We start from the raw sequence: 27,068 nt of genomic DNA on the forward strand, positions 1-27,068 counted from the left end.
TAGGGGTAACTAATAAACTGGGTACATAACAGCAAAAACAAAGGTATAGTCAATACATTAAGCTAATTTCTGGAATTCAATTTAACAATTGTGTGTAAAGGTGTGTGTGACACACAGACCACTTACCTTTTTCTTGATTGCTGATCAAGACTTGTAGTGCAATGGCAGCTTCCACTTTCACAGGCATTTCTCGATCGTCAATCAGACACCTTCTTGTCAGCTCTAAAGCTGTTTGGAGGTTTTGATCACTTTTGAACTTGACTTCACAAAAATAGTGGAGAACCCAGCAAGCCTTTACAAAGAGAGAGGAAGTATATATATATATATATATATATATATGTGTGTGTGTGTGTGTGTGTGTGTGTGTGTGTGTGTGTGTGTGTGTGTGTGTGTGTGTCTGATTCTGAAGATACTACAAATAGATTTCCAACTAAGCTCTTTCCAAATGTTTGTCTGGGAATTTGGAGGCTGGCCAGTGGGAGATGTGTTCAAACACACACACTAGACCAGTACTATGATCCCAAGTTATTCTTTGGCTGCACACTTTTGTGTGGATAACAAGATCTGAATGCAAAACACAGACAGAAATTGCTACCAGACATAGATGATAACTATGCACACAGCACTATAGCAGCCAGATCAAGGCTTACAGAAAAAGAAGTCTTAATTTTTTTCAAACCCGAGTTTTAATTTTCAGTCATTCCTTACAAAACATAAAAATATATCAAATAATACAACATTAATACTTACTCTTGCTCTCATGTATCCTAGCTCACTGCTGAAGAGAGGAAATACATGATTTTGCAACATGTATTCCATTTGATCTTTGTAGATCTTTTTCTGTGAATATAAAAATAAAATAAAAAGATAAGAGTTCTAAACATAATTGTCAAGTTCAAATACACATGACAATGTTAAAAGCAACTTTAATAGTGACACTAACTGATACTCATCCCTTAAATCTCATGTTGTCTAACACAACATTTTTATAGTCTTATTTTTCTTTGAAACAGGGCCTTAACAGAAATACAAGAGGCTCTTGCTGCCTCATTACCAACGCAAGGATGAATCTCACCTCTGATCCCCAGAGTTCCAGCAATTAGACGCTTTAGAATTCTATAATTAGAAAGCAATCAGCCCAATTTTCAATAGAGTATTGTCTAGTTAGATACTTAAGGTAGCTGAAGTGATAGTATACTTGGTAAAATAAATTCAGTAAAAGCATTAAGACTTGAGTTTGGACAGCAACATCTAAAAAGTTGGGAACAGTAGCTAATAATCCTCACACACAGGAGGTGGAGCTGATCTCCAGGAGCCATTAAGACTTTTGGTTGATTGGTCTGTCTGTCTGTCTCTGTCTCTCTTCTCTCTCTCTCTCTCTCTCTCTCTCTCTCTCTCTCTCTCTCTCTCTCTCTCTCTCTCTCTCTCTCAAACACACACAGAGGAAAGAAATACAATTTAATTCTAACTCCAAAGAAATGGCTAACAGCACATTTCTGGTGTCAATGTGAGTCATACAACTCAAGAGAAAAATGCCACATTACATTAAAAAAATGCTTTAGGCATAAAAATACTTCTAGTTTGGTAGCTCACATATACATTGCTTTTCCATATAACCTGTGTTCAGATCCGATAACCCACACCAGCACTTTACAACAGCCTGTAACTCTTCTGGTTTCTACATATGTGTTACATTTACACACATGATAATATGTATGAATAAATATTAATATGAGTAAACATGAGCTTATGCAACATATTATTATATATATATAAAATATAAATATATACATTTCTTTCTTTATCAGTCACTCACTCAAACACAAAGGAATACCTTCAGAAGTATTTCGGCTAAAGAGCCAATCATATGCAAGGCTCCATCTTTTTTACGTGGATCAGCATTAGGTTCAGTAAGAATCTGGTAACAAAATCCCATAGTCTTTTGCAGTACCTGAAAAAGGAAAATAATAAAATAACCCACAATTCTTGATAAATAAGACTAATAAAAACAAAAAACCCCAAAACAACAACAAAAAAAACCATTAAAAAGTAAAACTGAAGAAATTTAAAATAATAAAGCAAATATTATCTACTTCATAACTCACCTCTTTCCTTTTACTACAGGCCGTAAACAAAAGTGTTTGAGCAGCAGTAGTAGGAGAAATAAAATCTTCAAACACATCTAGAGAACAAATACAGAGAAAAAGACAATTTTTGCTTTGTTTTACCACAGGGTTAAACTTCTCTTCCTCTTGTCTTTAACACAATTGTGAGAATTATACACATGGCATATGGTGCCTGGTTTACTAATTTTCTTTGCAAAATATTTCCTATCCCATAATCTGCAAATTATATGCTAGAAAAATCAATGCCCTTGAATCAGATATAATGGTGCATTCCTGTAATTTCAGTATAAGCTGAAGCACCAGAATCTTAAATTCAAGGTTATTAGCCTCTGTATTAAAAACCCACACCAACTATATTTAATGGGATTAGGGTGTACTCGTATTCTCTATGGTAGTAAGCTTGCATGGCATGCACAATGTCCTATGTCTGATCCCCACCATTGATAGATAAAAGCAAAATATTTAAATACTTTAAATCTTCCCAAGTGTGAAAAAACTTGATCAAGGCTTACATCTAAAATCATTTTCAAAGACAAATTCAGAGAGCTCAGCTACCTTACAATTTACCAAATTGTGGTTTGTTATTTTCCCTGAGATGGGCTCTTACTAGGACTCCCTGGCTAATAATGCTGAACTCAACTGATCTTACCATTGGAGCTTCTTAAGTAGCCAGGACCCAAAACACTCAGATTCTATTTTCTATTAACGTTAAAAGTTTATTTACCAATGTTTAATATTATTATTTATACAAAACACTACTAGAAAATTTTTGATCTAACTACTCACTACTTTCCATAATCTTAAACTAAAATACTTTGTTTCTAAACGTGGAAATTAAGTATTTCCTTTAAAAATCCTTCCTTCTAGTTAACCAGGCAGTGGTGGTGCATTAATACCAACACTCGGAATGCAGAGGCAGGTAGATCTCTGCAAGTTCAAGGCAAACCTGATCAACAAAGTAAGTTCCAGGACAGTTGGGGCTGTTAGAGGAATTCTTGTGTGCTAGGTAAACCTTTGGGTAGATGAGGACCAAAAAGCAAAGGAAAGTAAAACAAACCAACCACAAGGTTTTTCTTTTCATTTCACTTGTTTATGTGCGTATAGCAGGAAGGTATATACCATAGCAGTCTATGGTAGTGGTCAACCTCTCTCCTTCTCTGAGTCCTCAGGTCATTAGGCTTGACAGCAAGAACCTTACTGACCCTGTTTTGTTTTGTGACAAAGTCTTACTCAGCTCATCCTATCCTCAGATTTGTTTACATAGATGAATATAAGCTTGTATTTTCTTCCCTAGTCTTGAGACTGTAGGCCTATACCATCGTACAGACAGCAACAAGGTGGACTTTCTTACCAAACTTCATGCGTATATATTCATAAGGATCTTCTTGCCAGAGTTCCTCATCAGCATCTGTATAGCACATCAATGGAAAAATAACATCTTGGATAATGCCCTGCAATTTAAAAGTTAAGAAAGTAACAGCCTTCAGCTTTCAAATTTATCCTGTCCAATCTACATTAAATAGCAAAGGAAAAAACATATATATGAAATTTAATAGCAATCTCCCAAATTTTATTTAAGGCATTGTCAGCCTAACTCCTAAGCTATCCATCCAATTGTAACAAACATGTACTAAGACATACTCGTACATAGGTAGCATTTATGCTGAAAGCATTTACTATAAACTTTGTGCAACCGGAGTGTTGTTATATAGTACCAAGGCCCCAAGTTCAATGTCTAGTGCATACGAGTAAAAAACAAGGAAAAGAAAAGCAAATCCTAGAACTCTAAAACCTAGTAAATTACCAAAATAAATGTTAAGACAATTATGTGAGAAACAGTCTGAGGAAGCAGTCTCCTGCACAACCTAATCCAATGGTCAACGCTTAAATATTGCCTTAATGACTGAAATTTAGAAGAAAATGTAGCTAAATTAATATTCATAAAATATCTTTCAATATTTCAAAGTGTTCTCTTATGTTGTACTATCCAACCAAACAAATTAAAGAAGTAAAGAATTCAACAAATTTTCTACCTCTATGGCAATAACTTTATTTCTATTACAACTAACAAAACCACACAAACCAATAAAGAAAACGAACATTGCAGAAAGAAAATTATTACTTGTATATGAGGCTTCAGGTTCTTCCATGTAAGAGCATGAGAAACTCCTTGATTAATATAATTTAATGTCTGCTGTAAAACTCTAGGAGCCATATATTGTTTCTCCTTGTACTGATATAACACTTTCAATAAAACCTTTGGGAAAAAAAGAACCAAAAAGTTAAATCTAAAACAAAATTCAGATAAATTTAACACTATAAACTGGTAAAAACATAAATAGACATCACCACAAAATCAAAAACACATTTAAAAAGACACTTAAAACCTTTTCTGAATAAATGTTTTCAAGGCATTCAAAATAATTTTATTTTTTAAAGATTTTCTTTATATTAGGTATACGAGTGCTGCAGATGCATTCAGACACACAAGAGGGAATCAAATTTCATTACAGATGGTTGTGAGCCACCATACAGTTGCTGGGAATTGAACTCAGGACCTCGGGAATAGAAGTCAGTCCTCTTAACCACTGAGTCGTCTCTCCAGCCCCTCATGCAAAATATTTTAAATACAGTAAAAGAGTAAACCAAAGAAAGGCTGTATCAAAGGTCTTGTTCCAGCTAAGTAACTGAGACAACCCCTGTGCTACCCACAACACACCAATCCTCACTACTCAAATAGCACTATGCTTGATTTCCTTTCTCAGAAGTCTTACAAGGCTTGTCATTGACTAGCTTTAATCAACAATTCTAGTTCTATGTGATACTTCAGAATGCTGAATTACAAACTAAAGACTCACTTAGAGGCTCTACTAGTTATAGATTAACACTATTGCAAGAAATAAGTAAATAAATAAAGACAAGATGATGTCTTTTCCTTATTTCATTTATTCACAGTTCCACTATGTACCACTCTCAGGCCTGGATATTACAATATTGTGTAGAGGTAAAGGAGTGGTTCCATGTGTATCATATACAAAGATATATATACTTACAAATATAGCCCTTCAAAAAAGGGCAGAATCTGACGATATGATCAGTGGTTATGAATACTAGCTGCTCTTCCAGAGGATCTAGGTTCAATTCCCAGTACCCACATGACAGCTCACAACCATAATAACTCTAGTTCCAGGAGATCTGATACTCTCATACAAACATACATGCAAGCAAACCACTAATAAATATTAAACAAGCAAAAGCATACAAACAAAAAGCTGAACTGTCTACAACAGAAAAAAAAGGTTGTATTTACCCACCAATTTCATTTTATCTCTCATATTTGTCTTTGACTTGAAAGCCACAAGGACAAAACACTCTACACTGCCCTGACTCTAGAAAACTGGGATCTCTAGAAAACGGTCATGATGAGGCTGTCGGTTTCTGTCATACAAAATGCCTTCAATTATAATACTTTCTTCCCTTTCTCCTCTTCACTGGCCACCATTAGGTAAATGCATTCATTCAAACTTGCCAACAAGGCAAGATTTGAGTTCTCAAAAACATTTTTGAAATTAGGATTAGAGTCAGACACTGTGACATGCACTTTTACTCCCAGTACTCAAGAGAAAAGGAGGTGAATCTCTATGAACGTGAAGCCAGTTTGGAATATATAGTTAAGTTCCAAGTCCGCCTGAACTACATAGTGATAACGCCCTATAAAACAAAACAAAAACCGAGTTTAGCGGTGTATTCTTTTAAATGTATCCCTTGGGAAGCAAAGGTATACTGGTTCTGAGTTTGAAGCTAGCCTGTTCTACCAACTGAGCTCCAGGACAGATAAACCCTTTCTTGAAACAGAAAAAAACCATCCACCTACCCCCACCCACACACAAACACATCAACTAAACCACCAAAAATGGAACCGGAGAGGACAATAGTCATTAAGGGCAACAAGTCCTTTTCCAGAGGACCTGGTCTTGATTTCTAGAACTCACATGTTGGTGCACTATTATTGCTAGTCTATATGGCAGTGGTTCTCAACCTTCCTAGTGCAATTAGTTACTAAGGTTGTATGAACCCCAACCATGAAAGTATTGTTGTTATTTCATAATTGTAATTTTGTTGTTATAAATCATAATGTAAATAACTGATATGCAGGATATGATATATAACCACTGTGAAAGGGTTGTCTGACTCCTCAAAGGTGCTGCAACCCACAGGTTGAATGCTGCTGCTCTAAGTGCACATGACATGCTCAAGTGGTATACATACAAAATGGTATGCATGCAAAATACCCATTTTTTTTTTTTTTAACTATGGAATAGACTTTATTCAAGTCATGGGGAAGTTAAGAGGGTAGGTAGTAGAGGCAGAGAGAGAGAGAGAAATAGGAGTAGAGGCCGGCCATGAGCACATGTAGAAATGGGGGGGGGGTTGGGGGGGAGAACGGGAAGAGGAGGGGTAAGGATAAGAGATTAGGAGCAACATAAAAATTTTTAAATAAATGTTACGCTTACTTAACTTACTGTATTTATGCAATGTTATACTTACTTGCTGGACACCAACAGCAAAGGCCTTCAGAAAGACTTCAGCAAACTCATTATACTCTTTAGAAACATTCCCAGGGCTTCCATATCTATATGAACATGAATGTGACTATTATTTCCTTATAATACTATATATTTCCATTCATAATAGCAAAAGCAGGAAAAAATAAACTCAAATTACCATGTATGGACAAGAGCATACCTTTCAAAAAGTCTTGCTAAAATATGTAAGGCCCACTTCTTACATTTCCACCAGGGTAATTCTGGTCTATCATCTTCTTCAACTTGAAGTGTTTCCTTTAAAAAGACATTTATGTAATAATATTGAGACATTATACTCTAGAAAGAACTCCATCAAGTAAGAATGTGCTATCATAAAAACAAAGAACCTAAAGTATGAGTAACTTTATTAAAAGTTTAAAAATCATTAAAAGAATAAGCTGATTTCTACTTAACACATTCAGGATATTTTTAAGTTAACAGAGAATGTAGAACTAATAAAACCTTCATACACTGCCACTGAGAAAAATGCCAAATCAGGTAAGTCACTTTGGACTATCAGTTCTATCATCAATGTCTGTCCTCACTAGAGTGAAAGTATGTAACAGAACATACCCACGCATAACTACTAAAGATGTTTCTACTCGGTGTATAAGTTACCGCATATTTAATAACCTCCTTATTCCCTTCCTGATAAAGTAAGATTAGTAGAAATATCATGGCAACTATAGATAATCACCATTTAAGTGTTAAGAAAAATACTACTGAATAGCTATAAATGTAACACACAACAAATTGCATGTGTAAAATCGGTTAAGTTCTTTGGCGTAGAAATTATTTATCAGGGCAGGAGAGATAGTGGTTAAGAGCATAATGATTCCTAATGGTATATAATGTCCTCCATGGCACGAGGCATGTTTGCGGTACACAGGCACACATGCAAATATAACTCCTTACATATAAAATTAAAAAATAATTTTAAAGATAATAAGAATTATATCAACAGTTTGGGTTTTTGAGTTGAGACAATCACAAATGTGGTAAACCAGAAAATGGAATTCTTCTGTTCATGGCCATCTGACAAGATTATCAGGTCACAATTTAGTAGTAGTTAAAAAGGAAAATAAAGGGAGTTAGCATGAAATACAAAAAGCAACTAATTTTTCTGAAATAACTCTTTGAACACATACCAAAAAAGAGCAGGGGGTGGGAAACAGACAAACATTTTGGAACTTACATTAGGTACATCCCTATTCACAACAGTCTTCAAAATTTCCACCCATTCAGTCAGGTTCTGTTGGTTTATCAGCTCCAGGGGTAGTGTATACTAATTAAAAAACAAAATTAGTATTTTTTAAGTCCTACAATACCTAAAGTAAAGATAATTAACTCACTCAACCTCCATTTACACTGAACATAAGACTGATTTCTTTAGTGAACATTGGCAAACACTAAGGACAGCCTCACTTTACTTAGCTTATACTGGTATCACATCTTATCTCCAAGATTCTAGCAGCACCTTTGTGTCAACTTAAATCCACAAGCTGGGCACTGGTGGTGCATGCCTTTAATCCCAGCACTCAAGAGACTGAGGCAGGTGGATCTGAGTTCCAGGACAGCCTGGTCCACAGAGCTAGTTCCGGGACAGCCAGAACTATGAAGAACTGCAGTGTAAATAAATAAAATGAAATGAAATAAAATATTAATGTCTCTGGATTCTTTATAGCAGAAGAAAAGAAACAAATGCCTAGATTAAGCTTTTATAATCTGTTTACTTTCCTTTTTCTGTTTTTATAAAGCATGTATATACATTCATTCATCCACTCATTTATTTTTAGTGCTAGAAAAAACACCTTGGGCCTTAGTTATATCAGGTAAATACTGTTAACACCATTTTTTCCAGTCTTGTTTTCCGTTTTTAAAGAGAGGAATTGCTTAATAAATTGTAATAAATCTTTACTCGGCATCTGGAAATATAAACTATGCAATTTAGAATTTTTGTTAATTTTGAGATAGGGTCTCATGATGTAGTTAGTAATGGTGCCCAGAAACTTGGTATGTATACAAAGAAAGCCTCAAACTGTGGCAAGCCTTCTGCCTTTCCCACTCAAATTGCTGGAATTAGAGGGCACCCACTTACATAAAGTGGTAGTATACTTTGGTATCATGACTGTCCAGTCTGTGTATATCTGTCTATCAAGTTTGTCTGTGTGATTGTGAGTGTTTATTCAGAGAGAATAGAGGATACATGTGATTTCAAAGAAATCCCAAGATACTACTTAGCTGTTAGATGGACTCTTTCCTAGACAGGTATATCCACAGTTTCAGTTACTCCTTAGGCTGAAAAAGGGAGATCAAGACTAGCCTGGCCTACATAGTAAAACCTCCATTTTGAAAATAAAAAATTAGTCAAGCTGGACAGCTAAGGAACTAATAATTGCCATTTATAATGTCAGATTTATTAGGATTGCTTATCTGTGGGAAGCATGCTTATTTAGGCTTTTGATCTGCAATACTGGCAACATATCCTTTCTTAAGAGACAGTTCAGTTCCTCAGTATGTAACATAAGCTGGCCCTCACATGCACTCCTGAGTCTATCTACTGGAATGGTGGTATCTAAGAATATTCAGGTTTTTTTCTGAGACAAGGTCTTCTGCAATGCTATCCAGACAAAACTATAATACACCATGCAGCACAGGCTAGCTTCAAACTCATGATTCTCCTGTCTCACCACCTGGGAGTAAGATTAGAGGTATACACCACCAGTTAGACTGTCAAATGTAATCATTAACATAAATGCTACAAATTTTCTTTTAATGTGGTAAATGATAAGCAGTCTTTACATGTATATGCATACATGCTCCTTATATATAATACAGATACAATAGTACATGTCTCTGACTTCAGCACTCAGTACACACACAGCTCTAGGAGAACTAAAGCACTTCAGGGCAGCATAGCAGAGAATAAAAAATTAGTGTGGAAGGAAAATTTTCCCTTGCTGGAGCTGGGTCAATGGTGGCACATGCCTTTTATCCTAGCACCTGGGAGATAGAAATAGGAGGATCCCTATGTTTGAGGATACCCTGGTCTACAGAGTAAGTTCCAGGATTACAGAGAAATGCTGTCTAGAAAACAGAACAAAATACCTGAACAAGAGCATAGAAGATTTTGAATATCTGCTTTTGGATGAGGACGGACTGGTCAGATTGATCAGAAAGCAGCTGGATGAAACGATCCTTCAGAACTGGCAGGAAGTGCTGCATGGCTGCCACTAACGGACTTCGCTCTTCTGGTTTCTTGTATCTACGGGTAGGAATACAAACTAATTCTGTAAGAAGAATGTATACACACAATGTATATACTTCCATAACTGATACACACACATACACACACAAACCTGTCTGCTTTTAAGAGTCCTAGCAACAGTCTCTAATCAAACTGGGTACACTGCTGTGGAAAAGTAACAAAAAACCATCCCCAGCATCTGAAAGATAATTTAAAAGATTAAGGTAGGTGCCTACTTCCAGCATATACATACTGAAACAGAAACAATACAAAGACAGCTAGCTGGCAGAGCTCCTGTTTGAGGAAAACAAACTTGTGAAGCATTCCATATTCAGGGTGGGAGATGGAGACAGGTTTTCTTTAAAAGTTGGGTTCCTAGGCTGAATGTGACAGTGCACACCTTTAATCCCAGCACTGGGAGGTAAATATCCCATTCTAGGCCAGTGGTAGCTACAAAATGAGACTCCCTTTCCCCACCACAACCTTTTCTTTCCTTCCTTAGTTCAGATTTTCAAGAAAGGTTTGTCGGTGTATACTTGTCCATCCTAGGGCTCACTTTCTAGACCAGGCTAGCTGGCCTCAAAAATCAAAGATCCATCTGCCTCTGCCTCATAAAGGCTGGGATTAAAGCTGAATGCCACCACACCTGACAAAGACCCCGACTTTAAATAAAAATAAATAAAATAAAAAGATTTCTCAGTCAGGCATGGTAGTACACATCAATATTCCCAGAATAACAGGCCAAGGCAAAAGACATTACAGTCAACACATCATGATCAGATCTCGATTCATTTATCTTACAGAGTTTAATGATAACCAAAGTAAACTGTCAAGAATCAAAACAAAATACTAGGAAGACTGAAGAGAGTTTAGTCCATAAAAATTCTTGCTCTGCAAGTAAAGCACAAAGACCTGGGTTCATCCTGTTAAAAATCCAGGTGCAAATCTACACATCAGCAGTTAAAAGCATTTTACTGCTTTTGCCAAAGACTAAGGTTCAATCCCCAACACCCACATGGTAACTCACAACTGACTATAACTCCAGTTCCAGGGGATCTGATGCTTTCTTCTGACTTCTGTAGGCTCCTGCACATGTGTTCCACAAGCATACACCAGGCATGCACATACCCATAAAAATATGTTTTAAAAAAATCTAGGTACAAAACATGCATATAATCCTAAATGGCAAGGCCTCAAAATAGTTCAGCAAATAAAGGTGCTGTGATAACCTAAGATCAATTTCTGGAATACACATGGTATAAAATTAACTAACTTCTACAAGCTGTATGATCTACACATGCACACTGTGGTATGCACATACTAAGGGAAAAAAAGTTATAAAAACAGACAAAAAGTTCTGGCTGGTGACATGGCTCAGCAGGTAAAAATGTGTACTATTTTCACAGAAATATACAAATTTGATTCCCAGCATGTCAACTTACAACTGCCTATAACTCTAACCCCAGAGGATCTAAAGATCACTGGCTTCCTAAAAGTACCCACAGACACACAATTAAAAATAAATGGATACTTAAAAAAATAGAAAAAGAAAAGGTATAATAAATGCAAAATACCAGATGTCATTCTCTGGCCTCTACACAAAGAAGTTAAATATAGAGAAGAAATATCCAGTCTAATAAGCAACATAGCTATTATTTTAAATATTTTAATAGGGAAGAAATTATACCCATCATGCATTATTAAATGATTATCATGGGCTGGTGAGATGGCTCAGCAATTAGAAACATCTGCTGTGCAGGCATAAAGATGGAGTTCCATCCCCAAAAACCCATTGTGAGAGGAAAGAACAAACTACTGAAAGTTGTCCTGACATCCACAAGCATTTCGTAATTCACACATGCTCCCCAACATACACATGCATACCACACACATATTTAGAAAGACTATCATATGCCAAGTCGGTAAACAGTTATAAGGTATAAAAGAAATGTATATGATGAGGGCTGGCAACACAGTTCAGCGTATGTTAAGAGACTGTTGCAAAGAGGATTTGGATTTTTTTCAGCAGATGTACACCCTACATCTGGGGGTCAAATACCTCACACTGAGGTACTCAAATGCACTCCTGACACCAACATACCTCACTAATCACACTGAATATTAGGTTAGGAATTGGTTAGCAAGCTAGTGGCAATTAAAATAATTTATGGTACAAAATATATTATTATACTGTGAGTGACCCAAGAGATTCTGAATGTGTGACATTAATAAAAAGACTACACCCAGGCAAAGACAGGCAGATTTCTGTAATAAATTAAATTATATAAAACATAAAGCTGACTACCACAAGTTTCCAGTAGTATACCAAACTAATGAACCACACTCATAGGTCTCCATTAAATTAGAATTAAATTAAAAAAAAATTTTGCCCTTTTTTTTGAGACAGTTTCTGTGTCTACTCCGAGCTATACTCAAGCTCAGAGAGGTCTGTCTGCCTCTGTTACCTAAGTACTGGGATTAGAGGTCCGCACTATCATACTTGGCTTAATTCTTTTGTTCTAAAGTAAAGCAAGTGGTTTTTCAGTATCAAAAACTCCTACCTCACCAGCAAAACAAGTTTTTTGTCCAACATACATATGGACCCAACTGTGATGCTCAATAGCATATAAACTAAGTGTGGTGATATCCAGAACCTGAGTTTAGAGGCAAGGGAACCCGAAAATCAAATTCACCCTCAACTATGTAGGATATTTAAGGTCAGCTCTGTCTCAATTTATGAAACCAAAACTATCACCTTAGCATCTCACCAGGGGTTACCTGAACTCTTAACATTTCACAAGACTGGCTGTACCCCTAAAATCTACCCAAGAACTACATGTCCCATTAGGCACTCCCTTTTCTACTAGCTCATGCTCATGGCTCTCCACTCTTTTCTCATTTGATCATATTATTCAATAAGGTGTGATACTACTTCCTCATCAAATGTTCTCTTTGATCTTCTACAAACATTTCCTGAGGATATATGATGCTAAAGGCCAAAGTCCGCTTTCCTCATGAATATTCTTAGAATTCCCACAGACCTATGTAAATACCTCGTGCTCAATAAACACGATGTGAAAATAATCTGTAATTCCTATATTGTAGCCTCCTCCGTAACACACTAAAAAAAAAAAAAAATTCCTCGTGTTCTTTCCTGCTAAGGTTCTAAGAGAGATTCCAATCCTCTTAATGACATTGCCAACTTGTTATTCTCCTGGCTTTAGTCACTCACTTACCAGAACTACAACTGGCACTCTGATAGAAGTTGGAGCAACAGCTGGAACATTCCTTAGCAGGAAGATGGGTAGCTGGTGGGGACACAAGAAAACACCAGTACCAAGGATGTAAATGGTGTGTTTTCATGCCTACTCAGAACAGTACAGTTCTCTGAAAAGGGATTCCAAAATGGTGCAGTTCCAGAACTAGAGGACTAAAGGTGGCATCTATCCAGTTCTTAGGAATGGAGGTCAGGTCATCAATACTATACTATAATTCTTCCTTATAATTTTTCCACACCATACTTTCATATGCCTACCAATTTCCCTGCTTTGACCACATGCTTAAATAAAAGATCCCTCACTATTTGGCTTACTTCTCTTTAAAACACAAACTATTTTCTTTTTAATTTATGTGTATCAATGTTTTACCTGCATGTTGTATGTCCTGCATACCACTTGTATACCTGCCACTGCCAAAACAAAGACTTAGGATTTCCTCAGACTGGAGTTACAGGTGGTTGTGAGCCACAAGGCTGCTGGGAATCAAACCCAGAGCTAAGATTATTTTTTGGTCTAAAATCTTTCTTTTAAACAGAATTTATGGGCTGGAGAGATTGCTTAGCAGTTAAGAGTGCTGACTACTCTTCCAGGTCCTGAGTTCAATTCCCAGCAACCACATAGTGGCTCTGTGAACCACCATCTGTAATGGGACCCATTGTCCCCGCTTCTGGTGTATCTGAAGACAGCTACAGTATACTCAAATAAATAAAATTTTAAAAATATTTATTTGAACTATAATTAATTCAAAAAGAAGAAATTATGTAGATTAATATTTATACACTTAACTCTTGGCAGGGCAGATGCAGGAACTTATAGAAACATGAATTAGGAACTCACAGAAAAGGTGCTCAATGCTCAATGCACTCCAATCATCTTCAAACAAGCGCATGCATACTCACAAATCTAAGCCTGTTACCAGTACCTACCGAGAGGCCCTAATCTTAGAGACATTTTTTAAAATAAGAGACTTTGATTTTAACAAAACACTGAAGACAGTGGGAACAAACAGTTTCTTAGTAGCGCTGACAGAAACAATGTCAGAATAAGAATATCCTGAGTCTATGTGAGAGCTCAGAAGGTAGGTGTCCCTGCCAGATGTCTGAGTTGAGCATGGTGCAGGTGGACAGATGTTCCCAGCTTGTCTTCTGGCCTCCATATGTGCACTTAACTACTTACAAACATATGCATACACACAAAATTAATAAGTGAGAAGAAAGATTCAGAATAAGAATCCTACTTCAATATTAAATTGACACATAGCACACTAATTTTCTTATACTGAATGCAATTTTCTATATTTGCACAACTCAAAATTTTAACTGGAATTAGAAGGGACACTTACTCATAATTTTTCACAAGCTGATAAAGGCAAAGAAGAATTCCCAGCCAGCAAGCACTGTTATCCGACTGAAGATAAAAGCCAATCTTGTCCACAATGGCAGTCCAGCGGCTTGGGTAGTCATGTTTGATGATATGATGAATGCATGTAGTAAGCTGTACCCTGAAAGTCAAAGTTCAACAGTAAGGAAGAGAATATTTAACTACATAACTCTTGACGAACGCTAACAAAATGTGTTGTTCCAACAAAATTTAATTTCAAATGATCCTTCAGGTAATTGAATGCACATAAAATGCACATAATTCAACACAATTCATTCAGCAACAACTACCTCTTCCTACCAATTTAAAAGAAACCCAATAACCCAAACAAGCCTGATGGCACATGCATATAATAGGCAAGTAGAACCTGTATGTGATGCCAGTCTGAGGTATACAAGACCCTAATCTCAAAAGCCTTTTTAGATTTCACTGTTGGAAATATCATTACAAATATCTGTATAGTCAAATACTGTGGCTCGTACTTCTCAGGAAGTTTAAGAGTTCAAGGCTAGCCTGGACTACCAGGTTAACCAGATCTACTAACAAAACCCTTTTCAAAAAAAAAAAAAAAAAAACCTAAAGTTCAGAGATAGGAAGGGCACTGAATCTTGCTGGCTAGCCAATGTTGTCAAATCAATGAGCTCCAAGTTCACTGAGAATCCCTATCTCAAAAAGTAGGTAAGAAACAATTCAAAACATCAGGCTCTGCCTTGTCCACACAAAAAATAAATTTATATGGTTCTATAAGTGTGCCAGCCAAACACACCATTGATCCATGCACTTGAATTCACCGCCAGCCTGATAATACATTCTAATAAGAGTACTTCCCTTATTAGAAGTGAGCAGGCCTTATTTCAATGCCTGCTCTGAAGAGCATCCTCTAATTTTTCTTTCCCTGTACAGGAATAAAATTTAAAAATTGAGGCACCATATGACAGACAAGTACCCCCTACTACTGAGCTATAACCCTCAGTACTTGCCTTTTTGAGACAGGTTTTTTTCTGCTGGTCATAAACTAACCATCATCCCAGCCCTGCCTCTGACATGCTGGATGACAGCCATGGGCCATGTCAACAGCCATGCACCACTCGGGCTCTACCATATTTTGTTTTTCTTTCATCCAATTGTGCTATGCTATACAACTTTTATATAAAAATTTTTTGTTTGGGCATTACAAACATAGTACAATGTATATTCTACAACATGTACTATAATTTTATGTTATAAAAATAGCAGGTTGAATGTCTTTAATCCCTGCACTCAATAGGCAGAGGTAGGTGGCTCTCCAAGTTCAAGGCCAGCCTGCTCTACAAAGACTGTCTCCAAATATTTTAAAATAAAATTTTAAAAATGGTTGTATGTTCTGGAAAAAAAATTTGAAGAGACAAGCACAAAACACATACCTGCAACAATTGATAAATTTAAATAAACATACCTAATAAGCTCAGGTGAGTGGATAATGGCCTCTACGATATTCTCTCGAATGCAATGTCGGTCTTCTTCTGGAATAGTATATGGGGAGATGTCTCCTGGTGTGGCTTCTCGGTCAGGCCAATATTGTGTTATCATATTTTTCAAATAAATAACACCTAAAACAGACCACCCACAAAGTAATTTTACTGTAAAAACAAAGAATACAATCCTTTTGGGGAATATCAACATTAGGAAGATATTCTTTTCTAAGTAAACTAATAACCAATTATTTTAAATCAATAATCAAAACTAAGCTGCAGATATTTACCCACAAAATCATTAAATATATATCCAAGGAGAACCCAGTAAATAAACAATATATTCCAAAATTATCTTTTAAATGAACTCCCCAAGGATCAAACCATATAAGTACAGTTCCTACAACTTATAACATGAATGTGACAAAATGTTTTATTGTAGAAAAATAGCCATAGTATACTATAGTATATAAGGGTTCTCAGTGTCTAAATCCAGTATTTCTATCACATAGCACTTCAAAAATCAGATCACAGTCTGCCGGCCACTATACTGCTACCTTTGCACATTGCTGCCTAACAAGCTGGTGACACAACTATGATCTAGATCACTAACAAAGCTTCTTAGTCAGCCATCTGGGGAATGTGGGTTACAAATGTATAACATGAAATTGACTCCTACATTCTGTGGGAGACTAGCTTTCTGGCTGATAAATTCAACCTGAAGTCCTATACCCATTTAAACAAAGGAACTGTATCTTAAGAATTTAATTAATACTTAGCAGTATTTTTTAAAGGAATTACATCTAATAAGACATGGAATTGACATTTTTAGATGTTCACTACTACTGAATTAACTTATCTCCTTGAAACATAGCAAGAGCAAAATTAAAACCTGACAGTGCTATTTCTAGATATTTTTCATTATATTGAACACAGAATTGAATGAATACTTGACTTCGTAGTGTCAGTTTTTATTATGACAAGACATAAAATAACTAAAAACTACAGGGCAAGTTTATCAGGATTCAGTGTACGCCAAACACGCAGATGCAAGAACTGCATGCGATGCATTAAAATTTCAATTTTTCCAAGAATGTCATTTTAAGATTAATGATTATTTTAAACTTATATTAAGTTCATAGGTGGATGGTTAGTTGGCCTGTCTATTCATTCATCTAGTACAGTGGTGGAGATAAAACATACTAAAATATGCTCTACCACTGAAGTACATTGGAGTGCCAATTCCATAATTTAATTGCTTCCATTTTATAAATGCTAAAATAATTCTCCAGCATAATTTCATCTTCCAATATATAAAATCAAGAGTATAATCTGTTTTTAAAAAAAAAAAAAAACAAAACCAACCATGTTCTTACATGTCAAGCACTTTCGTTCTAGTTAAAATTTGGGAATTTAAGACTACATAAGCTTTCTTTGAAGTGGAGTTACAGGCAAAATAAAATCTTTGCACAGATTAAGCACTGGCTCTTTTTTTAGAGCACTGGTTCAATTCCCAGTACCCACATGATAGCTCACAACCATCTTAATCCTGCTCAAGAGAATGTAATGCCCTTTACTGGCCTCCACAGAAATACATACTCATAAACCTTTTGAAAAATAAAACAAGTATTCAATTTCCCCTTTATAGATGGAAAACTGGCTCAGCAGTTAAGACCACCATGCTGCTCCATAGGACTTGGGTTGGATTACCAGCACCCACAACAGCAGCTCACAACTCTAAGTCCAGGTCCAGAACTAATACCCTGTTAGCCTGAGGGCAACGGGCACACTGTGCACAGATATATATGCATTTAACCCATACATGTAAAAATCATAGTGAATAAATCTCAAATTTTTTTCATTTAAACCCTACCACTAAATATCAAGATACTTGCTGTTGCTATAAACACCAAAAGTAAATGGATTCTTACAGAAGAAAATTACTCAAGGGCCACCTCAAGATTCTTCTGCTATTTTACAAACATACCTTTCAATCAGTATTTCACTCAAGAAAATAATTCAAGAAACTTGCCTGCCTGTCTCACAGGTAAGTCCAGTTGTTCTGACATAGTAATCTGGAGCAGTGTTGAAACAAAATTCAGAGACTTGTGTGCCTATAAACAAGTAAACAAAAAGACTTTGTAAGTTTCTGCAGACAAACATACTTTTATTTATTTAAACACATCTTGAACTCACTATTTTCCTTCCTTAGCCTTCTCAGCACTGAAATTACTCCAGTATAGTGTTTATAAAAACTGGCTCCTTGGAAAGATTGTATTGTGCTGAGTCCAGTAGCTAACATCTTTAATTTCAGCTCTTAAGGAAGCTGAGGCAGGAAGCTAGACTCAGAAAAATCTCAAAAACCAGATACAGCTCAGTGGGCCTGGTGCTTACATAGCATACACAAAAACCTGGGTTTGATCCCTAGCACCTCAAAAATCAGGTGCTGTGGTGCATATCTGCAATTCCTGAACTCAGGTGGAGGCAAGAAAATGAGCAGTTTGAGTGTTACAATCATTTTTTAACCTCAGTTTCAGGCAATCACAAGCCTCTTCTGGTCCCCAAGAACATTGCACACATGTGGTGCACTCATACACATAAAATAAAGACAATTTTAAAAAATTGGAGCTGGTGCGATGGCTCAGGTTAGGATCACTGGCTGCTCTTCCAGAGAACGGTGTTCAATTATTAGCACCTACATGGAGACTCACAATCATGTTCCTCCAATCCAGGGGATCCAACTCTGGCCTCCCCAGGCATCAGACAAACAAGTGGTGGACAGACATACATACAAAACAATCATGCACATAAAAAATAATTTTTAAAAATGTATTTAAAAAAAGAATTATGAACTGCCAATGGTACACACCTTTAATCCCAGGACTCTGTAGACAGAGGCATTGGAAACCTACTCAGAAAAGCCCTATCTCAAAAAACAAACAAAAAAACCCCAAACAAAAAACCAAAAAAAAAAAAAAAAAAAAAAAAAAAAAGAGAGAGAATTATGAAAGCTTAACTATGAAGTCATAACAACAATGGCCTTCCCACTGCACCCATTTTGCTTTCATCAAGATGCACATAAATATGTACATACTTTCCAACTAAGACGGTTTGTTTTAGAAATTACTTAAAAGCCCAAAAGGCTCACTTTAGAACCATAACTAAGATGATCCTGATGGAAAATTAACAGACTATCCACTTACTACAATCAACAGATTTGTCCTACAGAGGCCAAAAAGGGGCATGTAATTCCTTGAAAGATCAGCCATTGCTCTTAATCACTAAGCCATCTTTCCAATCTGTTTTCAATCAATTTTTAAACTACTCTGTAGCATTGGTTTAGCCTCCTTACAAAGACAGGATTACAAATACTAATATAGTATTATCTTTTAGATCTTTACAATGCTGTCACTAAGTTCTGGTCTCATAGACAAAATATTCAGGGAGTTTCTCCCTTCCAAATTCTAAGGAAGGTGCTGTATGGTAAAGCATAGGTAGAGCCAGAGGACTAGGAATTCTATTCTCAGCCACACAGCCATTTCAAAAGTAACCTAGAATACTTTTGTTGATGGAATGCATCTGTTATTCTACCACGTGGGATACTGAGACAGGAGGATCACTTCAAACTCAAGGTCAGCCCGGGATTCATGCAGAAGACCCTGTTTCAAGCAAACAGTTTTCGAACCACAATTCTGGTCTCTCAAATATATACCAAAGATCCTGATGTTTAAATTTCTAGACAACCCATATTGTCCAACAAATGGATCATCATTTTGCCTCTTTTCAAATCCATTTCTTGTTTGTTTTGTTTTTTTGACCACAGGTTTCACTGTATAAACTTGGCTGGCTTGAACTCAAGAGATGCTCCAGTATCTATCTGCCTCCCAAGTACTGTCTTAAATAAACATTTTAAGTCCTTCACTATTGTTTTCTTGGAAGGGAAAAATACTAGAACTGAACCTAGGACCTCACATATTCCAGCCCCCTTTAAATAATAAAACAACAACAAAATCAGGTATCCCGCTCCAGGGTCTAGCCCAGTAAATGGATGGAACTCGAACCAGAAACACAAACACTGCATTTTCTCTTTAATTTGAGGCTATTTCCAAATCTTCAAATGTGAGTACATATTCTGGAGTAATTGTTGAAACTAGAAAAGTACAAAGGGACCATTATTTGGGGAGGAAGTAATAGAATTAACAGTGTACAAAGGATATAATCTGGAAAATGGGAAAAGGACTATAGTTAGGGAATAGGGAGGAAAAAGAGGGTAAAAACAGTAAAAATTTCTAAAAAGACACAAGGGATCATATAATTAACTACCTTTAAAGAACCTGTAATAAAATATAGTTTAAGACCAAATTCTTTTATCTGGGCTTGCCCCAGAAGCCAAGACCATCCAACAAAGCCCCCAACACAAGGCATGAGAAACCCCACCCTTTTCAGGATTTCTCTTTGTAGCAGGTTCTCTCCTGTCCTGGAAGACACCATACAAGTGACCAACAGTCCTACCCAGGTCTGATGCCCATTAAGTACTACAATGACAAGCATGGCAAGATAGCCCTAGGGGTATAATAATGGCACATATATCTTGGCAGTAACCAATGACTCTCAAATTGGACTTAAGATCCTCTAGACAAGAAAATCACTCCTGTACTGAAAACCTAGCTAAATACCCAGGACTAGTAAAGTCATGGATAATGGAGAAGAATCTATAAACACTGCTTTACTAAAACACAACCCCCAAATACATTCTAAATGTCTTTATTTCCACAAATAAGTCCTTACACTTCCAAGAAACTTCCTGTTTTTGGAAGATAAAGACCATTACAAGAAAAAAAAATTGTGGAGCCCAGACCCAATGGGTACATCTACAAAATACCCACACCTAAGACTCAGGTTTCATTGTGGAAGAGGGCAGAAAAAGTATAAAAGCCTGAAGACTAAATTTTGCTATGACAGGATTGTGTCTTCTAGGAGTATCAGAAGCTACAACCACAAGTCTGAGCAGCACAACTGCGTGAACACAAACTGAACAAGAGCAAAAGATCAAGAAGCCTCACCTTTACATAAAGAATTATAGGCAATAAAGGAATGCTGAGTCTATCCAATACAAAGTGGTTAGCCCTGACAACATACATACCAATAGCATTAAACAGACAGTAGACTGCATTCATGTGCTTAGAAATGTATGCATATACATGCATGTAACCAAAGTGAAAAACAAAAGGCCCTAAATTAGTCTAAAAGAGAGCAAGGGGCAGGGGGCAATATGTGAAGGTTTAAAGTGAGAAAGGTCAGGAAATGACATTTATAATCTCAAAAACATATTTAAAAAAAAAGAACAAACATTAGATAAGGTTTGTATTTTCTGGGGTAGCTGGGCAAAAAGATCAGCTCAAGACTATCCTTAACTACATATCATATTTGAAGCCAGCCTGAACTACATGAAACCGTTTCTAAAAAAATTAAAAGTACAAATAAACATCATAGTAATGAAAATAACTGCTTGTGGCAATCATCCCAGAACTCAGTTTGAAAAGCAAAATAAAGATATTTATTAATACCAAATTGACTTACCTTCTCAGATAAAACAGCCTGAACCAACAGACTAAAATCTGCCCTTGCAATCCAAAATGTATTTGCCATATAGGCACTCAAGATTCCCTCTTAAGCACTGTTATTGTGTTCTGTAAGCTAATATTGATGTTAATTCTCACAAATTGTCTTCTAATACTACACAGATGCTGTGGAACACACACACACACACACACACACACACACAGATAAATAAGACACTAAACAAAAATATAAGTTTTCTCCTAATCTAAAAAAGATACATCAATTAGTCTCTAAAATATGGCATTCAAATAACACTTTAGCTAACAAATTTATTTATTTTCTGAGACAGAATTTTACTTTTTAATCCAGGCGGACCAGGAACTCTTTAACTTACTACAAAACCTCCTTTCTCAGGATCCCAGGTGTTGAACTGCCATGCCTAACCAAAAATCTATTTTAAGGGTTAAAAAATTAGTTCTCTACTTGCCTAGCAAATGTTAAGTCCCTGGGTTCTGGCCTCAGATCTGGGGGAAAAAATTAATGTTCTAGATGGCTCAGGTTAGGAACACTGGCTATTCTTCCAGAGGACCCTGGGATTCAACTCCCAACACCTACACTGTAGCTCACAACAATTTTAATTCCAGTTCTACAGGATGTATGCTGTTTTCCTGGTCTTGAAGGATATCAGACACATACTTGTGGTACAGACATACATACATACTGCCAAAACACCCATACATATCTTTTTTTTAAGTGTTCTTTAAAGAAATGTGTTTGTTAGGTTTCTGTTACATGTATCTGATTGTTCCGCCTGCATGTACGTGTGCCTTATCTCCCATTGCCTGAGGTCAGAGGAGGGTGTCAGATCTCCTGAGAAACAAATCTGGATCCTCTGGAAGAGCAACATGGGTCTTAATTATTAAGCCATCTTGCCAGCACAAATGACTGCTCTAAGCACTTCTATTTAGGTTTTTGTATTTCCTGTGTCTACTATGTGTCAATCACTATATGCTTATACGTCAATTGTCAATTTTCCTATCCATATAATGCCACCTCATAGTGACTTCAGTATCCAAAGAAGCATTTCAGTTAAAGGTAGAGAACTAAGGTAGAAGTAGACAGAGGCAGGAAACAAACTCTAGGATTCATCAACTTGTACATTAGGTAACATATACGTTCAAGTAACTTAGAGGACTTACTGATGCCATTTCCCTAAGTTTTTATTTACACCACTTCCTTGAACGACACAACATAATGGCAGACACTATTTAATTACACATAAGAAAACCAGCACTCAGCAAGTTTCACAGAATGTAGATGGAAAAATTTTAGAAGGCTGGAGAGATGGCTCAGTGGTTAAGAGTACTGACTGTTCTTCCTGAGGTCCTGAGTTCAATTCCCAGCAATGACAAGGTGGCTCATATCGATCTAGATGATACCCTCTTTGGTGAGTCTGAAAACAGCTTCAGTGTACTCATGTAAATAAAATAAATAATCTTTAAAAAAATTAGAGAAAATTTCATCTACACTGATATAGACTTTACAGAGCATTTACAATAAACTGGACATTATAAAGATTTAAAGTACAGGGGTCTAATGATACAGTAAACAGGCTAACACTAATACGTAACTATCCCATCTTACACAAGAGACTTAACCACTGTTGATATCCGTGGCAAGATATATTACTTCATTGAGAACTGTATTTTAAAATTTTTGTGTTCATGTATGTATGTATTTGCGTAAATGTAGACATCAGCATATTATTATGTTGACAACTTGCTAAATTTGGTTCTCCACCACACAGGCCATTTGAAAATACTATCTAGGCTGAGCATAGTGGTGTGATACCTGTAATCCCAGCAAGTCAGAGGCAAGCTTAGATGATTTAAGAAACCATGTCTCAAAGAGAAAAAAGGGAAAGAAAAAAAAAAAAAAAAAAACATACCCCAACCCATCATTAGTTTCTTAGTCTAATGTCATTTTTAACATAAGTTATATGATATAAAAGAAAAAAGAAACCCAAGTATTCTTTAAGTAGACATGATGATATTCATGAGAGCTTTATAAAACAAAGGAAGGAGATAGAAATGTAGTCATAAAATGAAAACTATCTATGATAAGGAGATGTTTGAAAAGATAAATGAAGGACCTAGTCAGGGAGATACTTGAAGGAAGAATTCCAAACAGAATCCAGAGCTGAGCACATAACAGTCTGAGTGCTGTTATATTTTCAAACTGAAAACTTTGCAAAGCTGGGCATGGTGGCACATGCCTTTAGTGCCAGGCAGAAGCAAGTATATTTTTTGTATTCAGGGTTAGCCAGACTGACAGAGCAAATTCTAGGCTAGCCAGGAATTTAGACTTAAGCACCCTCCCTCAAAAAAATTAATTAAAAAATAAAACTGCTGAAAGTTATCTCCAGTTTTTAGCCAATGATTACCTCACTTAGTTAAGGGAGTCATTCAAATGTCAAATATCTTTTAACATGCTGAGCAATATTTAATGTCTAAGGAATAAAATCAGCTTTAGTGAATGAAAGTGTGAACCTTACCACACTGAATGCAAAAGCCTCTCAAAGTAAGATGTTCTTTTCTCATTCTTCAAACTTATCTGATTTGTTTCCTAAGTCAGAGTAAACATTCTAAAAGTTACCTTAGGAAGATTACCTACAATCTAAATGCAGTAACTAAAAAAGCATACAAAGAACTAGAAATTACAGAAATGCCAGCCAAACAATACATTTTCTTTGGCAGGAAAGATTATCAGTGTTCACTGTTACATTGTGTTCTAGAATAGCAGATCAATGGCTGAGTCAAAGACTTTTATTAATATTTTGATTATTCCTTTATCTTTTAAAACAATTTGTCAATATTTTTTCAAGTCTCTATTATACTAGTGTCATAAGTAGACATGTAAAACTGGATGTGCTGGTACATTGACTAGGAAGGCTGAGGCAGAAAGATTACCCAGGAATTTGAGACTAGCTTGGGTTAAAGGGTAAAACCCTGTCTGAAAAACAAAACAAAAAACTAGAAAGGCAGTAACTGTTCACAGAATTTCACATTTGAAAAAAAATCCTGATTTTTATGCAAAAAAAAAAAAAAAAATCACTTCTTTTAAGGAACAATTTTAAGAGTCCCATGTATTTATGACAGAAATACCTAAGACAGGTTTTCTAGACTTATTTTGAGAGCCAAGGTCTCACTCTGAAGCCCAGCTGGCCTGAAACTCCTGAGCAATCAATCCTCCTGCCTCAACATCCCAAGTGCTGGGATTATAGGTGTAAACCACCACATGAGGCTTGGTTTTACTACAGGTATTCATATTCCATAGCAAAATAATATTCATTATAAGGAAGATCCATCTAAACAGAACAATTGACCCATTAACTTCTTGTTTGATTTAATAACATTTTAAAGGGACCCTGTTTCACCTTACCATTTTACATCCCAGAGTAAGCTCTTGCTTAGGTGACTTTGGGTCTAAAAATTTTAGTATGCTATAATCCTTTAAGCCTGGTCTCATTTACATACAAATGACTTACCTTTTCATTTTGAAATAATTTCATTTATTTGAACTGTGGGTGGTCTTGGAGACTGTAAATTCCTTGAGGGCAGGGATAACTTTACAGCATAGTAAACTTTAGATTCTCAATTAATAATCTCCATGATGTTTCCGCTAAGTCAATGCTTTAAGATTTATTTAAGCAAGGGTTTCTTTTTGCGTTAAAAAATTTTTATACATTCTGTGTGTGTAAAACATGTTTACATGTTTTAGTATATGTGTATATACATATAGCATATACATATGTTTATATACACACACGTATAACACACACACACACAAACCAAAACAGAGACTCAGTAGTAAACCAAGATCTGTAGAGGTTACAGAGGCCTTTTTATAAACCTCTTAAATTTTTACGAATATATAAAATAGCAAAGTTCAGAAACAAAGAACGATGATGAAATCGGTACAATGGAATATCCATGTAGCATTACTGTTTTCCAAGGGGGCACTGCCCAAAACACGTAGAAGAGAAACCAACTCTCACAAATTTAGCATATGAAAGCTCTACAAACGACTTAGACAATCTCACTTGACCATCACAGCAACCCTGTGGCCTAATTTCCCGGATGAGTACAACTCAGGATCCGGAGGTTACCAGACTTGCCCAAGGTCACTCACTCCAGAATCAGTGAGTCTGATATATATACCTAGAAGGTCGCACTCTATCTGACCCTTTCCACTACATCATCCCACCTCCCAACCGTGGTACTATGACAGTACCAGAGCGAGGATCGCACTGTGTAACCCACACTGGCCCAGCCTACCAGATCTGAAATCTGTCCCCAGCAGCTCGCCGGCGAGAAAAAAGTTGTACCGGACAGGCAGGTCACTGATACGCCCAGAGTCGAGACAAGGCTGACAGGCGCAGCCCTCAGTGAACTAGCTAGCCTTCCAGGAACCCCGGCCGACCCGGAGTCGGTAAGACTAGTCTGGGACAAATCTTGCACCCTCCCAGTTTTTCTCGCCCCCTCCCGAGAGCAAGGAACAAGCTGGGAGAGAGCCAGAGGGCGGCGGGCCACCGGAGCCGGCCATGTGTCCAGACCGTCACGCCCGCCTAACACAGCCGGCTCCTGACGCTCAGACCCAAGCCAGAGGCCCACTAAGAAGCCGACGGAGAGGCGGCCTGGACGCCGCGTCCCCACAGCGGAGCCCAGCACGACGGGCAGATCTCCGCCCAACCCCTCCAAATGGGTTCGTCAGCGACGTACACCGCGTCCCCAACCAGGCCTGGAAGGCTTGGCCTGCCGGTCCACCAGCCCGCAGCAGCCGCTAGCCGGCCGTCCTTACTTCATTGAGCTGGCGCTCTGCGGCCTCGCGCAGGGCTGGGTCCATGGTGCCCCGTAGGGCCTCGATGATGGTGTTGGGATCCATCGCCGCGCGGTCAGTCAAACCCGGGACACCGGTGCTACTGAAGCAGAAATAGCGCCACTCACTGCGCACATGGACCGGCCGCGCTCCGCAGCGGCAACCGGCGCGAAAGGAAAGAGAAGCGCCAAGGCCCCGGATAGAACCTTCTCGCCTCGGCGTGGAGGCGGGAGATGCTCCGGCCACTTCCTGTCAGCGCTCCCGCGAAGCACCTTGGGAAATGTAGTCCGCAAACGCAGACACGAACCACGTGGCTGCCTCCCACAGAATAGTGTACTGAAAAAGAAAACGTTCAAACGCCACAAAGAGAAAAGTAAAATACTTACAGAACTTTATATGAATATATATATAGAGAATGAATATATAGAGAATCTCAAACAATGTGTGATGCAATACGTTGTTACTAACTGTGTAATTAAAAGAAACTTGTTTTTTGAGACAGGCTTGTAATGTAGACCAAGCCGACTTGAACTTATTTCAATACCACTGCCTCAGCCTCC

General features: G+C 37.1%; 1 protein-coding gene across 1 annotated transcript in view; it reads right to left on the reverse strand.

The window, feature by feature from the left end:
* The window catches only part of IPO7 (importin 7), a 37,251-nt gene extending 10,394 nt beyond the window's left edge, over positions 1 to 26,857 (reverse strand). Inside the window, exons 1-14 of the mRNA XM_080911148.1 lie at positions 26,491 to 26,857; positions 18,101 to 18,182; positions 16,053 to 16,206; positions 14,580 to 14,738; positions 9,821 to 9,977; positions 7,908 to 7,997; positions 6,873 to 6,967; positions 6,675 to 6,759; positions 4,249 to 4,383; positions 3,478 to 3,577; positions 2,106 to 2,182; positions 1,835 to 1,951; positions 751 to 840; positions 127 to 292 (exon numbers count right to left, since the gene is read on the reverse strand). Coding sequence (XP_080767274.1) covers positions 127 to 292; positions 751 to 840; positions 1,835 to 1,951; positions 2,106 to 2,182; positions 3,478 to 3,577; positions 4,249 to 4,383; positions 6,675 to 6,759; positions 6,873 to 6,967; positions 7,908 to 7,997; positions 9,821 to 9,977; positions 14,580 to 14,738; positions 16,053 to 16,206; positions 18,101 to 18,182; positions 26,491 to 26,574 — 1,591 coding nt within the window. The 5' untranslated portion in view covers positions 26,575 to 26,857. The remainder of the gene's footprint in view (positions 1 to 126; positions 293 to 750; positions 841 to 1,834; positions 1,952 to 2,105; positions 2,183 to 3,477; positions 3,578 to 4,248; positions 4,384 to 6,674; positions 6,760 to 6,872; positions 6,968 to 7,907; positions 7,998 to 9,820; positions 9,978 to 14,579; positions 14,739 to 16,052; positions 16,207 to 18,100; positions 18,183 to 26,490) is intronic.
* Positions 26,858 to 27,068: the final 211 nt, after the last annotated feature.

Source organism: Micromys minutus (genome assembly GCF_963924665.1).
Source record: "Micromys minutus genome assembly, chromosome: 2".
NCBI classification, from domain to species: Eukaryota; Metazoa; Chordata; class Mammalia; order Rodentia; family Muridae; genus Micromys; species Micromys minutus.